The 16,678-nt window shown below is 42.9% G+C and overlaps 1 protein-coding gene across 3 annotated transcripts in view; it reads right to left on the bottom strand.

Annotated features, from left to right (window-relative positions):
- LOC139542692 (DNA (cytosine-5)-methyltransferase 3B-like) overlaps nucleotides 1-16,678 on the bottom strand; it is a 91,293-nt gene that overhangs the window by 24,818 nt on the left and 49,797 nt on the right. For all 3 annotated transcript variants that reach the window (XM_071348446.1, XM_071348444.1, XM_071348445.1), the window contains exons 10-15: nucleotides 15,030-15,152; nucleotides 14,665-14,709; nucleotides 14,462-14,541; nucleotides 977-1,089; nucleotides 393-576; nucleotides 92-176 (exon numbers count right to left, since the gene is read on the bottom strand). In XM_071348446.1, the coding sequence (XP_071204547.1) occupies nucleotides 92-176; nucleotides 393-576; nucleotides 977-1,089; nucleotides 14,462-14,541; nucleotides 14,665-14,709; nucleotides 15,030-15,152 (630 nt within the window). The remainder of the gene's footprint in view (nucleotides 1-91; nucleotides 177-392; nucleotides 577-976; nucleotides 1,090-14,461; nucleotides 14,542-14,664; nucleotides 14,710-15,029; nucleotides 15,153-16,678) is intronic.

Here is a 16,678-nt window from a genome sequence, read left to right as displayed (position 1 = left end):
CGCCTCAAGCATTGTGATGCAGTGCCTTAGACCGCTGCACCACTCAGGAGGCCCTCTGAATATTACACTTGACACCTACGCGCACACTTACCAGTGGCGATGCCATCAAACAATGAGAGCACGCGGATGGGGTGCCTCTGATCTGCAGGGACAGCCCGGTAGATCTTTGGGCTTTCCTGAGAAACATATAGACCAAATCACAATGTTTATATAAACAACCACAGCTATGTAGTAATGTTGCTATGAGTGGGACCCTGAGGTTTTCCAGACCCTGTGACCTGAGCAAGGAGAATGCCAGGCCCTAGATACTGTATGAGCTAAGTTGGTTTGTGATCAGTATTGTGACATGGGCCAATGTGAGGAGTTAACTAAAGTATCTTTATGGGACTCACAAACTCCTGGCCGTTGTCGTTGATAAAGAACTCCTGCAGCTTCATGCTCCAATCGTGGCGTTGTTTGAGCACACCGTAGGGCTGCAGGGGCTGGCACATGTAGCAGCGCCACGGGTCCAGGTTACGGGCACTGTTCGACGCCCCCGCGCCTACCAGAATGTCCAGGCATTCTACACAGAAACACCTGGATGGGGAGGAAGGAGACAGACGGAGATGTGTGAAATAAGGTTGAGGGGGAAGGAGGGGAGAGAGGGAGATGGATGAATAAGGGAGGGGATAGGGGGGAGACAGATGGAAAGCAACGATAGGAGACAGGAAGAACTAGTGGTAAAAAAAGGTGACACGAGAGAAAAAAAATACTTCTAATCAACAGGTGAAAGAGAATGTAGAAGCTGACTGAAAATACATAAGTTAAAAATTAACTAAGATACAGTAGATTACAGTTAAGACACAGTAGAGGTACAGTCTGTGTTCCCTATATAGTGCACTACTTAGTAGTTGACAATAAAGGAGAAAGGGTGTCATTTGGAACACACACAGTAGAATACAGAGTTACAGTTTAAGAAGTGAGTGTTGAGTCCCACCTGCAGCAGTTGGCGTTCCCACACAGTAGCACCTCGCGGCCCCCGCAGCACACGGTACAGTACGATTGGTAGCCATCGTCATCATACATGTAGGAGATCTCAAGATACACATCCTAACACACAAAGATAAACACTAATTAACAATATCCAGATGCCAGTGTTCTACATATTGACAAACAAACAAACAAACAAAAAAACATTTCTTGGCACCAGGATTAACTAGGTGCATGTCTGGTGAGCCAGGATATCAAACAAGAATGTGAATGCAAACAGGACCGGCCCTCACATTAGGCAGGATTAAGCGGCCGTCTAGGGCGGCAGATTGATGAGGGCAGCATTTTCCGAGCTAAACTGACCAAGACGTGTGGTATAAAAATTACATATTTACCTGATCTATTTGATATTAATGGTTAACAATTAATATTTAACTAATAGTAAGACATTTGTCCTACTAGTGTCTGTGTTTTTATGGTCTCCACTCTAGTTCCCTGCAGCTAATCTGGGTGTATGGTCACCAGAAATGGCTTGACCTGACAAATGAATTAAACACACCATTACATAAACAACAATGTGTTTTACTAGAGATGGATTGTTCTACTCCCAAGCTCTCATTGTCTCAAAATCATCCTGGTGTAACGGATGTGAAATGGCTAGCTAGTTAGCGGTGGTGCGCGGTAGCAGCCTTTCAGTCGGTTACATCACTTGCTCTGAAAGGGCCGTGGCTTTTGTGGAGCGATGGGTAACGATGCTTCGTGGGTGACTGTTGTTGATGTGTGCAGAGGGTCCCTGGTTCGAGCCCGTGTCGGGGCGAGGGGACGGTTTAAAGTTATACTGTTACACTGGCAACTGGGAAACTAAGCCAGGGGTTAAGACAACAACCCCGTGCAGATGACGACAGGATGAACCCAGAGTGGCTTATAATGTCCTAATCTGCATGGGAGTGTAAGGACTGACGTTGGGAGTCGAGAAGCAGGTACGAGGAGTCAACATTTAATTAGGGACAGACATGGAACAGGAACAGCTTCAGAACTGGGTAATACACAGACGTAAGACAGTCAATGCTGCAGCGGGGAACTGACAAATATAGGGGAGGTAATAAACAGGTGATTAAGTCCAGGTGAGTCCAATAAATCGCTGATGCGCGTGATGAGGGATGGCAGGAATGTGTCCGTAATGATGGTGGCAGGAGTGTGTAATGCAGGGCAGCCTGGCAACCTCGAGCGCCAGGGGGAAAAGAGCAGGAGCAGGCTTGACAGGGAGCGGTGGAACCAACCATGACTGAGCATTCGTAGTGTCAGCTATATAAAGAACTCTGCATTTGTGTAAAGGTTAGGCTACTCGGCCCAAAAGCCAAGACTGTGGGGTTGACTAGTCTCATTACTGCAATAATTAATCGATAGTAAATAAAGATGATTGTTTGAAGAAATGACAGTCTTTCTCAGTATGAATTTCCACCTCCAACAACACATAACATAATTCTGCCCAAAAACAATGAGAACATAAATACAGGCAAGTGTCTGGAACTCTATCGGAGGGATGCAACACCATTCTTCCACGAGAAATTCCATAATTTGGTGTTTTGTTGATGGAAAAAGCTGTCTCAGGCTCCGCTCCAGAATCTCACATAACTGTTCAATTGGGTTGAGATCTGGTGACAGACACACACACACTAGGACTGCACTGTTTGGAATTATTTAATTTTTGGACTAGATATTGCGATTATCTGTGATTAATTGTGATTATCAGTTGCGATTTTCAAACACTTGGTTGAAAACTTGGTAATTCCATCAGACATGGTTAAAACAAGAGTCAGGGTAGAAAACATCACTTCTAAAATGAGATCATACAAACTGTGCTAACTGAACGCAAAACCAACATTGTTTTATTGACCTTTTTAACTACTGCCATACCACTGAAGATGCGCATTTCTTTGGCACCAAATCGACGTTCTCGTTGGCACTAGCAACACTCATGTTTCCGACACTTACTCTGCACTCAGGTGAAGCTCTTTCTTCCCAGCGTTTAACTGTAGGGTTGCGCGATATATGGGGTCAATTGGCGGGAAGAACTCAATATACAGTGCAGTTTTCCTCATCAATCTACACACAATACCCCATAATGACAAGGCGAAAACAGGTTTTTAGACAGAAATACCTTATTTACATAAGTATTCAGACCTTTTGCTATGCGACTCGAAATTAAGCTCAGGTGCATCCTGTTTCCATTAATCATCCTTGAAATGTTTCTACAACTTGGAGTCCACCTGGGGTAAATTCAATTGTTTGGACATGATTTGGAAAGGCACACACCTGTCTATATAAAAGGTCCCACAGTTGACAGTGCATGTCAGAACAAAAACTAAGCCATGAGTTCGAAGGACTTGTCCGTAGAGCTCCAAGACAGAATTGTGTCGAGGCACTGCTCTGGGGAAGGGTACCAAACATTTCTGCAGCATTGAAGGTCCCCAATAACACAATGGCCTTCATCATTATTAAATAGAAGAAGTTTGGAACCCCCAAGACTCTTCCTAGAGCTGGCCGCCCGGCCAAATTGAGGAATAGGGGGACAAGGGCCTTGGTCAGGGAGGTGACCAAGAACCCAATGGTCACTCTGACAGAGCTCTAGAGTTCTTCTGTGGAGATGGGAGAACCTTCCAGAAGGACAACCATCTCTGCAGCACTCCACCATTTAGGCCTTTATGTTAAAGTGGCCAGACGGAAGCCACTCCTCATTAAAAGGTACATGCCAGGCCGCTTGGAGGACTCTCAGACCATGAGAAACAAGATTCTCTGGTCTGACGAAACCAAGATTGAACTCTTTGGCCTGAATGCCAAGCGTCACGTCTGGAGGAAACCTAGCACCATCCCTATGGTGAAGCATGGTGGTGGCAGCATCATGCTGTGGGGATTTTTTCAGCGGCAGAGACTGGAAGCCTAGTCAAGATCGAGGGAAAGATGAACAGAGCAAAGTACAGAGAGATCCATGATGAAAACCTGCTCCAGAGTGCTCAGGACCTCAGACTGGGGTGAAGGTTCACCTTCCAACAGGACAACGACCCTAAGCACACAGCCAAAACAACGCAGGAGTGGTTTCGGGATAAGTCTCTGAATGTCCTTGAGTGGCCCAGCCAGAACCCGGAATTGAACATCTCTGGACAGACCTGAAAATAGCTGTGCAGCGACGCTCCCCATCCAACCTGACAGAGGTTGGGAGGATCTGCAGAGAAGAATGGGGGAAACTCCCCAAATACAGGTGTGCCAAGCTTGTAGCGTCATACCCAAGAAGACTCAAGGCTGTACTCGCTGCCAAAGGTGCTTCAACAAAGTTCTGAGTAAAGGGTCTGAATACTTTTGTAAATTAGATACGTTTTTTTTTTAAATTTCGAATAGATTTGCAAAAATGTTTAAAAAAAATGTTTTTGCTTTGTCATTATAGGGTATTGTATGTAGATTGATCCCATTTAGAATAAAGCTGTAATGTAACAAACTGTGGAGAAAGTCAAGGGGTCTGAATACTTTAAATGCACTGTATATATGTATATTGATAGACTTTCCATATCGGTGCCTATCACTAATAGTATGCTATTATGTCCCCAATTTGTTTTACATTACCCAAAGGGAAATCTACTTCCTTTGAGAGGAAATGTTAAATTATGCTTATGGCGGCGCAATGCGCTGGATGATGGCATGCAGTAGCTCTCTGTTGTTCATGACAACTGACCTCTGTTCTGAGACCAGTGACTTGGCAGGTGTTGTCCACTATATATACAAAAGTATGTGGACACCCCTTCAAATTAGTGAATTTGGCTACTTCAGCCACACCCATTTTTGACAGGTGTATAAAAATCGAGCACACAGCCAAGCAATCTCCATAGCCAAACATTGGCAGTCGAATGGCCTTACTGAAGAGCTCAGTGACTTTCAACGTGGCTCTGTCATAGGATGACACCTTTCCAACAAGTCAGTTCGTCAAATTTCTGCCCTGCCAGAGTTACCCTGGTCAACTGTAAGTGCTGTTATTGTGATTTTTATTTCCATTGCAAAAATTTCGAACAACTTGTTTTTTCTCTGTCATTGTGGGGTATTGTGTGTAGATTGATGAGGGAAAAAAACGATTCAATCCATTTTAGAATAAGGCTAACGTAACAAAATGCAAAAAGTCAAGGGGTCTGAATACTTTCCAAATGCACTGTATAAAGGACAAATTGGTAATACCAAACCATACCACTGTAAATTTGTGCATGTCATTCTCCTTATTTAAATTGTTACTAAAGCCACAAACAATCTTTTATGTTTTGTCTAGGCTACAGAATGATTTTCAAATTGGTAGGGCTATGTTTCTCTCATCCATAAAAATACACAGATATCAGTTATATTAGCCTACCTTTTAAAAAATTAATATTATAGCCGTATCAAGTGTTGTTTTTTCATCTTGATCATCTGAGTAATCAAGCACATTTGCAACATTCTTTCTTCTATTAGGCTACTTCCCGACAGTATCAGACTTTTAAAAAAAAGTAATAGGATTTACTGGGGGGGGGGGGGGGGCTGATCCAATGTGTCAACAAAAAAAAAAAGCCCCACTCTTCCCAACATTAAAAATATTTTCACAGGACCCTCCCCTTGTACTGTAAAATAAATGGAATAGACCTCCTAAAGTCGGGGACTTATTTCCATTATGGTCCCTATTTTTTTTTTTTTTACATAAACACACATACAATTACATAGAAACAGACATTACAAAAGAGATGAAAAATGCTCAACCTTCAGATGAGCATGAGCGGGGAGTTTAAGTACCATTCTTACAAGCTTGTTTGGCTGGTAGCATATTCTTTAAATGTTTAGGGCTGCTGGGGAACCATGATGTGCAGGCATAATCAAAGTGACACAGGACTAGCGCACTTGCCAGTTGCCAGTCTTTATAGTGTCTATAGCTAGGTTTCCAACCAATTGGCGATAGATTTGTGAATATTCAAAAATCTTCCTAAAAACAATGCCATTTCAGAGTTTCTCTTTGGAAAATTTGGCGCCAGACAACTTGACAGGGAAGACTTAAATTCACCTGACATTTGAGAAATTTTATAGACATCCATATGCATTCAGATCAGACCAAGCGCCATCAAAAAAATGAGGGATGTTGGCCAAATGAGCCATATTTACACGTCCTTAAAAACAGCTATAACAAATTACAAAAACACTATTCCTTGTGTTTCGATGTGTAGCATATGTAAAACTTTAGACACATTTTTTATTTGTTTTTAGGCTACTTTCCTAAAATAATATTTGTCCACCCCACGGTTCAGCTGTCAGAGATTTGAACACTAAATGCTTCATGGAATTGCATGCATAGGCCTATAGGCTTAGGTGTCCACTGTATGATATTAATATGTTTATAAATATATACAGTACCAGTCAAAGGTTTGGACAAACCTACTCATTCAAGGGTTTTTCTTTATTTATACATTGTAGAATAATAGTGAAGACACCGAAACTATGAAATAACACATATGGAATCATGTAGTAACCAAAAAACTGTTAAACAAATCAGATATATTTTTGATGACAGCTTTGCACACTCTTGGCATTCTCTCAACCAGCTTCATGAGGTAAGATAGCCCTATTAGGTAAAATACCAAGTCCATATTATGGCAAGAACTGCTCAAATAAGCAAAGAGCAACTACAGTCCATCATTACTTTAAGACATGAAGGTCAGTCAATCAGGAAAAACATGCAACTCTCCCCAAAGCAAAAAAAAAGTTGGACAACCCTCCCCTATTTTGGACCACCCCTCCAACCCCAGTAAATTTACATCTGTCAGTTAGTAACTAAAGTAAAGCCTGCCTTAGCTTAATCAGAAAAAGAACGATGGCTGACTTGGTGGGAAAGAAAAGCATGTCTTCGCCTGTAAGGCAGTTCTTCGGTTTCAGGCCGAATTATAAAGTTGAGCCAGCAGACCTGACCGAATTCTTGCAGACTATGCTAACAGATTATCAAGGCAAGGGATGGGCAGACTACAAATCTCCGTTAACATTTACAAGTCCATCATCCTGCTCAGTTCGCTTCTCTTGGCAGAAAAGGTAAACATGCTGGTGTTTCTTGCCAAAAACATTTAGGTAGGCCTAAGAAATGGTAAAAAACAACTAGACCTAATGGTTCCTCATTGCACTTTTTTATTTTATTTTAAATGGAGAATATATTCAAATCCAGATGCATCTTATTCGAAAGACAGCCTATAGGATAGGCTAAAATATTCTGTCAAACCTTGAAAGGCTTATTTGCACAAAATTAAGTTATTTTCATACTTAATTTGTTTAGGCAGTTCCTTTATTTTGTAACTTGTAGGCATGTATTTAGGATTTGTACAGTTCAATAGGCGGGCGATAAATCCCAATTGCCTGTTGCACAATTCAAGGACATCAATAAACACTTTGACAATATTATAAATATTAGTTTATAAGTTTAACTCGTCAAAGTAATGTTCAGCCTACTGAATCTTTTATTGACAGTAGCCTATGTGTAGGCCTAAAGCCTATTATTGGCTGTTTGGTTTGCAAGGAAGGATTTTCAGGATTGTTTAAACTTAGCCTGGTCTCATACACTATATGTAACATAGTAAAATCGGGGGCACTCAAATTAGTATGATATGCTACGTTTGGTTACATAACGCAAAAACGAACCCAAAGTGTGCGAGTTCGAATCTCATCACGGACAACTTTAGCATTTTAGCAACTTTTTAGCTACTCTGCAACTACTTAGCATGTTAGCTAATCCTTCCCCTAACCCTTTTAGCTAACCCTTCCCCTAACATGAACTTTTTTAGCTAACCCTTCCCCAAACCTTAACCCTTTAACCTAACTCCTAAACTTAACCCTAACTTTAGTCCTAACCCTTAGCCTAGCTAACGTTAGCTACCTAGCTACAATTAGTAACATATCATTAGTTTTGCAAATTCTCAACATATTGTAAAATTGTAGCAAATTGTAACATTTTTCAAACCAACAAACCAAGTAAAGACAAGGATGGTCAAATGCACTTGTGAAAGATGGGTGGAGCACAAATATTTTTTTTTAAAGACCAACACCAGCAGAAACCTCAAACATATCCAGAGCTGAAATACTGCTGAATGTGAATTGCGAGAGACCAATAAAAGCTGCAATTAAACTACAAAAGAGTGCAAAGCCAGCTGGAGCTGACAACATTCCATCAGAGGCCTTTGAGGCGATATCAACGCATCTACAGACATGCTCTATGAGGGGTCTGGGAAGAGGAGAAAACACCCAAAGAATGGGCTGAGGGGCACATTGTCAAGCTTCCGAAGAAAAACGGCCTAAGGGAATGCAGGAATTACTAAGGGATTGCTCTAATGTCTATACCCTGCAAAATCCTGAATAGGATCATCCTCATGTGCCTCCAAAAAGCTGATCAGGGATCAGCAGGCCAGGTTTAGGAAAGACAGACAATGTACGGACCACATGGAAACACTACGCATCATCATAGAACAATCAATAGATAGACGATTATGGCCAAAATATCATATTATATTTTTCAACCAAAAGTTGATCTCATTTGAGATCTGGGCAAAAATCTAGGCCTTATTTTTAAAGATATGCTCCGGAACTTTAGCGACTACTAAGTATTTTTGGGCTAGGTGTGTCAATGTGTAGTTCATGCATGCATAATCTATGACCAGAATTACTGTCGTACCTCAATTAGCCACGAAATCCCTAGTTTGATAGCAACTGTTTTTCTGGAAGCTGTGCTGCGCCATTTTCCCCCACGTTTCTGAGCCCCTAGCAATTCGAGTTCAACCAATGAGCTTCAGCTTCTAGCTATATGAGTGACAGCTAGCAAGATGCACATGATGCACACACAGAAGAGCGAGAGAGAGCAATGACAGTGCACATATCTGCAAATACATATCTGCAAACACATATCTGCAAATATACGTAGTACTCAATTTTCGGGGACCACTTTTAGCTCGTGAGCGCTACTTTCAGAACTACTGGCTAAAAAGTATACAAAAGTACCAGAGAATCCCTTTAATCAAATATTGCAATTGTGATTTGACTTGCAATTAAGATCAAAACACTCGGGTGAACTGTTGGAAATGGGAGGATTATTTTAATTCTATAGTTAAAATGTAATAGTGGGACCGTTGAATACAGTATTGTTTGACATGACCACAGAGGGCGTCCCAGAAACACTTGGAGTGACGTCCAGGCAGAAATGACTGAAAGCGGCCTCAATTGGTGTGACCAGGAAAAACTTGCCCCGAACTGAGTGAGGTGTAGGATATTTGTAAATGGCCTATGCTCCTTACAGGAGTCAAGGGATTAAGTCAAGTAAGTCAAACCTTGGCCAGGAATCAGGACTAGGCTAAATAAAGCCAATGCAACTGCCTGTTTTACGAACAGTACAGCACGGATGGCATTCATAAAATTGCATTGCGGGGCGACACTGTAGGCTGCACTATTCTAGATTTGCGGGAATATGAGGGCAGCCAGGACCAGGCCTGAATACAAAGATGTGTGTTTGCGTATGTCTGTGCATTTTAAACCCAGAGACCAAACCCCACAGACACAAAGGCGCCGCTCTGGGACTCATTGTATAATTGACACAATAACAAAGCTGTAAACTGACTGCAGCCAAAGGTCAGTCATAACTCACATATTTTCAGTCCCAGAAACATGGGACACACCATTATCATCATCAACAACCATTGCGATTTTATATTTCAGTCACCGTGAACCTTATGGACTGAACCATAGCATTTTTACTATGATGGAACTGAGCCTATAACTAGAAAGCTGCTAATAATAAAGAAAATGCTTGAGCCAATAGTTTCTATTAGAACTTCAGCTGAGTGTTTTGTTTCATCAGTTAACTAGAGTGTGTGTTGTTGCTAGAGTGGAACCATAGGGAGGTCACAGGTCCCAACTGAGGATCCTCTGAAGTTAGTACCAGAGACCTGGGGGCATATTCATAAAGCATCTCAGAGTAGGACTGCTGATGTAGAATCAGTTTTGTCTTTTAGACAGTGCTGGGAAAAAAACGTAATCAATTGTCATACTTCAGTAAAAGTAAATATACCTAAATAGAACATGACTCAAGTAAATGTCACCCAGTAAAATACTACTTGAAAAAAAGTATTGAATAAAAATCTAAGTACACGACATGGCCACATGCTCGTCGAACATCTCATTCCAAAGTCATGGGCATTAATATGTAGTTGTTCCCCTCTTTGCTGCTATAACAGCCTCCACTCTTCTGGGAAGGCTTTCCACTAGATGTCGGAACATTGCTGCACATGAGCAGGAAAGGGCCTTCCCCAAACTGTTGCCACAAAGTTGGAAGCACAGAATCGTCTAGAATGTCGTTGTATGCTGTAACGTTAAGATTTCTCTTCAATGGAACTAGCCCGAACCATGAAAAAGGCCCCAGACCATTATTCCTCATCCGCCAAACTTTACAGTTGGCACTATGCATTCGGGCAGGTAGCATTCTATCGGCATCCGCCAAACTCAGATTCGTCCGTCGGACTGCCAGATGGTGAAGCATCATTAATCATTCCAGAGAATGCGTTTCCACTGCTCCAGAGTCCAATGCCGGCAAGCTTTACACCACTCCAGCCGACGCTTGGCATTGCACATGGTGATCTTAGGATTGTGTGCAGCTACTCGGCCATGGAAACCCATTTCAAGAAGCTCCCGACGAACAGTTATTGTGCTGACGTTGCTTCCAGACGCAGTTTCAAATCAAATCAAATTTTATTGGTCACATATACATATTCAGCAGATGTTATTGCGGGTGTAGTGAAATGCTTGTGTTCCTAGCTCCAACAGTGCAGTAGTATGTAACAATTCACAAAAATCTAAAAGTAAAAAAATGGATTTAAGAAATATATAAATATTAGGACGAGCAATGTTGGAGTGGCATTGACTAAAATACAATAGAATACAGTATATACATATGAAATGAGTAAAGCAGTATGGTAACATTATTAAAGTGACTAGTGTTCCATTATTAAAGTGACCAGTGTTTCCATGTATATGGGGCAACAGCCTAAGGTGCAGGGTTGATACGAGGGATAGTCATTTATACACTACTGTTAAAAAGTTTGGGGTCACTTAGAAATGTCCTTGTTTTTGAAAGAAAAGCAAATATTTTTGTCAATTAAAATAACATAAAATTTATCAGAAATACAGTGTAGACATTTAATGTTGTAAATGACTATTGTAGCTGGGATCGTCTGGATTTTTTATGGAATATCTACATAGGTGTACAGAGGCCCTGTCACGCCCTGGCCATAGAGGCTTTTATTCTCTATTTTGGTTAGGCCAGGGTGGGCATTCTAGTTTCTTTATTTCCATGTTTTGTCCAGGTATGGTTCTCAATCAGGGACAGCTGTCTATCGTTGTCTCTGATTGGGAATCATACTTAGGCAGCCATTTTTTCCTTTGGTGTTTGTGGGTAGTTGACTTTGTTAGTGCCACTATAGCCCTAGTAAGCTTCACGGTCATTTCTTTGTTTCTTGTTTTGTTGGTGACATTCTAAATAAAATAAAATGTACGCTCACCACGCTGCACCTTGGTTCGTTCATTTCCACCTAGACGACGGCCGTGACAGGCCCATTATCAGCAACCATCACTCCTGTGTTCCAATGGCACTTTGTGTTAGCTAATCCAAATTAATCATTTTAAAAAGGCTAATTGATCATTAGAAAACCCTTTTGCAATTATGTTAGCACAGCTGAAAACTGTTGTTCTATTAAAGAAGCAATAAAACTGGCCTTCTTTAGACTAATTGACTATCTGGAGCATCAGCATTTGTGGGTTCGATTACAGGCTCAAAATGACCAGAAACAAAACACTTTATTTTGAAACTCGTTAGTCTATTCTTAAACTTGGATTAGCTAACACAATGTGCCATTGGAACACAGGAGTGGTGGTTGCTGATAATGGGCCTCTGTAGATATTCCATAAAAAATCAAGACGTTTCCAGCTACAATAGTCATTTCCAACATTAACAATGTCTACACTGTATTTCTGATACATTTTATGTTATTTTAATTGATAAAAAAATGTGCTGTTCTTTCAAAAACAAGGACCTTTCTAAGTGACCCCAAACGGTGGTGTACATATTTATATACCCCCCAAAATTACTTAAGTACTTTACACCACTGGCTGGTCGTAACGGTATTGTTTATTGCTGTTCTTAAAATTTGAATTCTATATTGCTCCAAATTTGCACACACCCCATGTTCCGTAACATTGTCATGGAAAATATTAATTATGTTTCCAACTACCAATCAGTCAGAAACTGCGCCTTAAATCCAGCTGCATATTGAACGTTGAGATTTCTGAAAGGCCAGTCTCTTTGGCCAATAACAGGAGTGTTAGCTAAGAAGACTGGTACCCAGCCTGATCTATTGGACTGGAGGCATTCGATAGAAGCAGCCAGCCAAGCCTGGTATCGATGCCTCTAGTCCAGGGGGTACCAACATTTTATTTTTTTACCCCTTTTTCGTGGTATCCAATTTCTAGTTAACAGTTTTGTCCCATCGCTGCAACTACCGTACGGACTCGGGAGAGGCGAAGGTCGAGAGCCATGCGTCCTCCGAAACACAACCCAGCCAAGCCGCACTGCTTCTTGACACAATGCCCGCTTAACCCGGAAGCAAGCAGCATCAATGGGTCGGAGGAAACACTGTACACCTGGTGACCGTGTCAGCATGCATTGCGCACGGCCCGCTACAGGAGTCGCTAGTGCGCGATGGGACAAGAACATCCCTGCCGGCCAAACCCTCCCCTAACCCGGATGACGCTGGTCCAATTGTGTGCCGCCCCATGGGTCTCCCGTTCGCAGCCGGCTGCGACAGAGCCTGAACTCGAACCAGGATCTCCAGTGGCACAGTTAGCACTGCGATGCAGTGCCTTAGACCTTTTCTGAGTCAAGATAACTTTGAGTCAAAAGGCAAGCCGAGATCTACGGCTCAGATTTCTTTTTAAACATGACAAAAATTGAACCCTATGCAACATTAACCTAATAAAGATAGTTCTGTAGAAATTAGGTTTGTGCATTAGGCCTAATACATTATCACAGCATATTGGCTATGCCTGGTCTGCAAATATTGTTCTTCTCAGACCATATTATATTTCAAAACTCGAGCTTGATAACAAAATAGATCAGTTGTATCACTTGCGAGGCACAGCTGAGCATAAATTTTAATAATTCACTTTTTTATTTTACTGGACTGATGGTGCATCTGCATCTGATGGTCCCTGCATCTGGTGGTCAGTCTCAGCGGAGGGAGAGAGCAGCAGAGGGTCCGCCTCTCACGTTCCCTGCTCTCTCCTTTCCTCCGGTGAGATTGACCAGAGAGAGGGGACACCGTCTTCCACCTGGTGGCGAGACTCGAGTCGCACCACATTATTTCTGACTCATGCACACATTCATGTTGTTCCTATGACGAAAGAAAGTGAAATATTCCTCTATATTAAAATAGACAGGACGATCTGCTAATAATATAAACACAGGCCTATCGATACACTTGGCAACTCATTGATTGCAGCTGCAGTGCTGGTTGTAGCACGAGTGGAAGTAGGGCGTTTTATGTTTTGTAAAAGTGCTGAATAAAAGCAGTGTTGACAGTGCTGAATAAAAACAAACAAACTCATAAAAACATTAGCTCTGTGCTGTATTTGTTGACAGTCTCTCTCTGGTCATGGTTTTAAAAGTTATAAAATCTCACATAGGCTACTATCAAACTTTGCCGTGGGGTCGTGGAAGCTGTAGGCACGGTGATTTGAGCTATCCGATTGGCCAGCGCAGTAAGCACACTTGATTTAGCTATCCTGGTCCACCGGGTAGGTGGAGTTTGTCCCTTCAGACAAATTAAATGGTTCAAAATGGGAACACTTTGCCTACCCAGTGTGCAGGGCTTCTGAATAAAGTGCACCCACCACCAACAGCGCAAGACAAATTGAAACAAAGTAGGAGCGCAAGGCTTTATCGCTGGAATTTCTACAGAAATGTTTGGTGATCGACTAGGAATGCCTTGAAGATTGACCAGTTGGTCAACCGGTTGGTGACCACTGCTCTAGTCCCTTACACAACAAAGAGGCAAGCCCAGGCATTTACAACTCAAAAATTTGAACACAGTGGCTCTACTGACAGAATAGCTCTAGATGACTATTGTGGAAATCCTGCTTCCAGAGAGCAGCACAAACACATTAATAAACATTTTGATACATCGTAGGGCTCGGAGTGGATTAAATATTTAGGTAGGTAGGTGAATGTCTGTGTGTCCTTCACCCCAGGGTGTCCTGCTTTTTTCAACAATTATTTTCTACAAGTACAACGTGGGACCTACTGTATAGTCAGTGGGTGTTGTAAGGATGGTTGAGTGAGAGTGATGACAGTTAAAGATAATATTGGTGTATTTCTTGGGAGTGTGCCGTTTCTGACTGAGAGAAGTGCACTAACCTTGCATGCTTGGCAAAGGCCTCCTTCAAAAAGTGGGTGGAAGGTTGCCGCTCGTGTTTTCCCACATGAGAGGCAAAACTCTGCCAGAAAAAAGACATAGATTAAGTCTTCAGACTAAAGCACTTTTCGCAGTTTATGTTCCATAGCTACATCAATTAGAGATCTTTTTTTGAGAAATGTCCAAAACTAAAATGAGAACATACCTTCTATACTTCTGTTATTCTTCAAAACTTCATGCACCATTTGTTCTGAAGGGCAGAGAGGATACACAGAGAGAGACACACACATCCAAGTCAATAATCAAGACAGGTCTTGAAACACATGAACAATAACATACTACTGTATAGTAATAAAGAACAATCTTAAGGGAATTAGCTACATATGTTTGAAACAGACAACTCCAGGTTCGTATTCATTAGGGTATAACATTTTGAAAACGTTTTGAACAGAAATAGTAAATTAATGTTTCTTATAGGATAAATCTAAGTAGTCCCTCCCTGTTTCAGTCTGTTTTCTTCTGTTTGGTGCCTAATGAATACGACCCTGGTACCCCAGGTTGACCTCTGACCTCTACTGTAGACCTCCTCGGGGCTGCTCTTGGCCTTACAAAGGCTGATGCGGGGCCTCTTGGCTGTGGGGAAATACTCTAGCAGACTGACGTCCAACACTTTGTGGTTTAACGGGTTGCTGTCTAGAGAGAACACATACAGAACAAAAACAACAGTCAACAACAGGGCTCCGGGCAGCCGAGCGGAAATGGAGGAAAACTCGCCTCCCTGCGGACCCGGCATCCTTTCACTCCCTCCTCTCTACATTCTCCTCTTCTGTCTCTGCTGCTAAAGCCACTTTCTACCACTCTAAATTCCAAGCATCTGCCTCTAACCCTAGGAAGCTCTTTGTCACCTTCTCCTCCCTCCTGAATCCTCCTCCCCCTCCCCCCCCCTCCTCCCTCTCTGCGGATGACTTCGTCAACCATTTTGAAAAGAAGGTCGACGACATCCGATCCTCGTTTGCTAAGTCAAACGACACCGCTGGTTCTGCTCACACTGCCCTACCCTGTGCTTTGACCTCTTTCTCCCCTCTCTCTCCAGATGAAATCTCGCGTCTTGTGACGGCCGGCCGCCCAACAACCTGCCCACTTGACCCTATCCCCTCCTCTCTTCTCCAGACCATTTCCGGAGACCTTCTCCCTTACCTCACCTCGCTCATCAACTCATCCTTGACCGCTGGCTACGTCCCTTCCGCCTTCAAGAGAGCGAGAGTTGCACCCCTTCTGAAAAAACCTACACTCGATCCCTCTGATGTCAACAACTACAGACCAGTATCACTTCTTTCTTTTCTCTCCAAAACTCTTGAACGTGCCGTCCTTGGCCAGCTCTCCTGCTATCTCTCTCAGAATGACCTTCTTGATCCAAATCAGTCAGGTTTCAAGACTAGTCATTCAACTGAGACTGCTCTTCTCTGTGTCACGGAGGCGCTCCGCACTGCTAAAGCTAACTCTCTCTCCTCTGCTCTCATCCTTCTAGACCTATCGGCTGCCTTTGATACTGTGAACCATCAGATCCTCCTCTCCACCCTCTCCGAGTTGGGCATCTCCGGCGCGGCCCACGCTTGGATTGCGTCCTACCTGACAGGTCGCTCCTACCAGGTGGCGTGGCGAGAATCTGTCTCCGCACCACGTGCTCTCACCACTGGTGTCCCCCACGGCTCTGTTCTAGGCCCTCTCCTATTCTCGCTATACACCAAGTCACTTGGCTCTGTCATATCCTCACATGGTCTCTCCTATCATTGCTATGCAGACGACACACAATTAATCTTCTCCTTTCCCCCTTCTGATAACCAGGTGGCGAATCGCATCTCTGCATGTCTGGCAGACATATCAGTGTGGATGACGGATCACCACCTCAAGCTGAACCTCGGCAAGACGGAGCTGCTCTTCCTCCCGGGGAAGGACTGCCCGTTCCATGATCTCGCCATCACGGTTGACAACTCCATTGTGTCCTCCTCCCAGAGTGCTAAGAACCTTGGCGTGATCCTGGACAACACCCTGTCGTTCTCAACTCACATCAAGGCGGTGACCCGTTCCTGTAGGTTCATGCTCTACAACATTCGCAGAGTACGACCCTGCCTCACACAGGAAGCGGCGCAGGTCCTAATCCAGGCACTTATCATCTCCCGTCTGGATTACTGCAACTCGCTGTTGGCTGGGCTCCCTGC

This window comes from Salvelinus alpinus, chromosome 17, assembly GCF_045679555.1.
Source record: "Salvelinus alpinus chromosome 17, SLU_Salpinus.1, whole genome shotgun sequence".
In the NCBI taxonomy this organism is placed as follows: Eukaryota; Metazoa; Chordata; class Actinopteri; order Salmoniformes; family Salmonidae; genus Salvelinus; species Salvelinus alpinus.
Note: the sequence above shows the minus strand (reverse complement) of the source record. Positions and strands in the feature narration are given on the sequence as shown.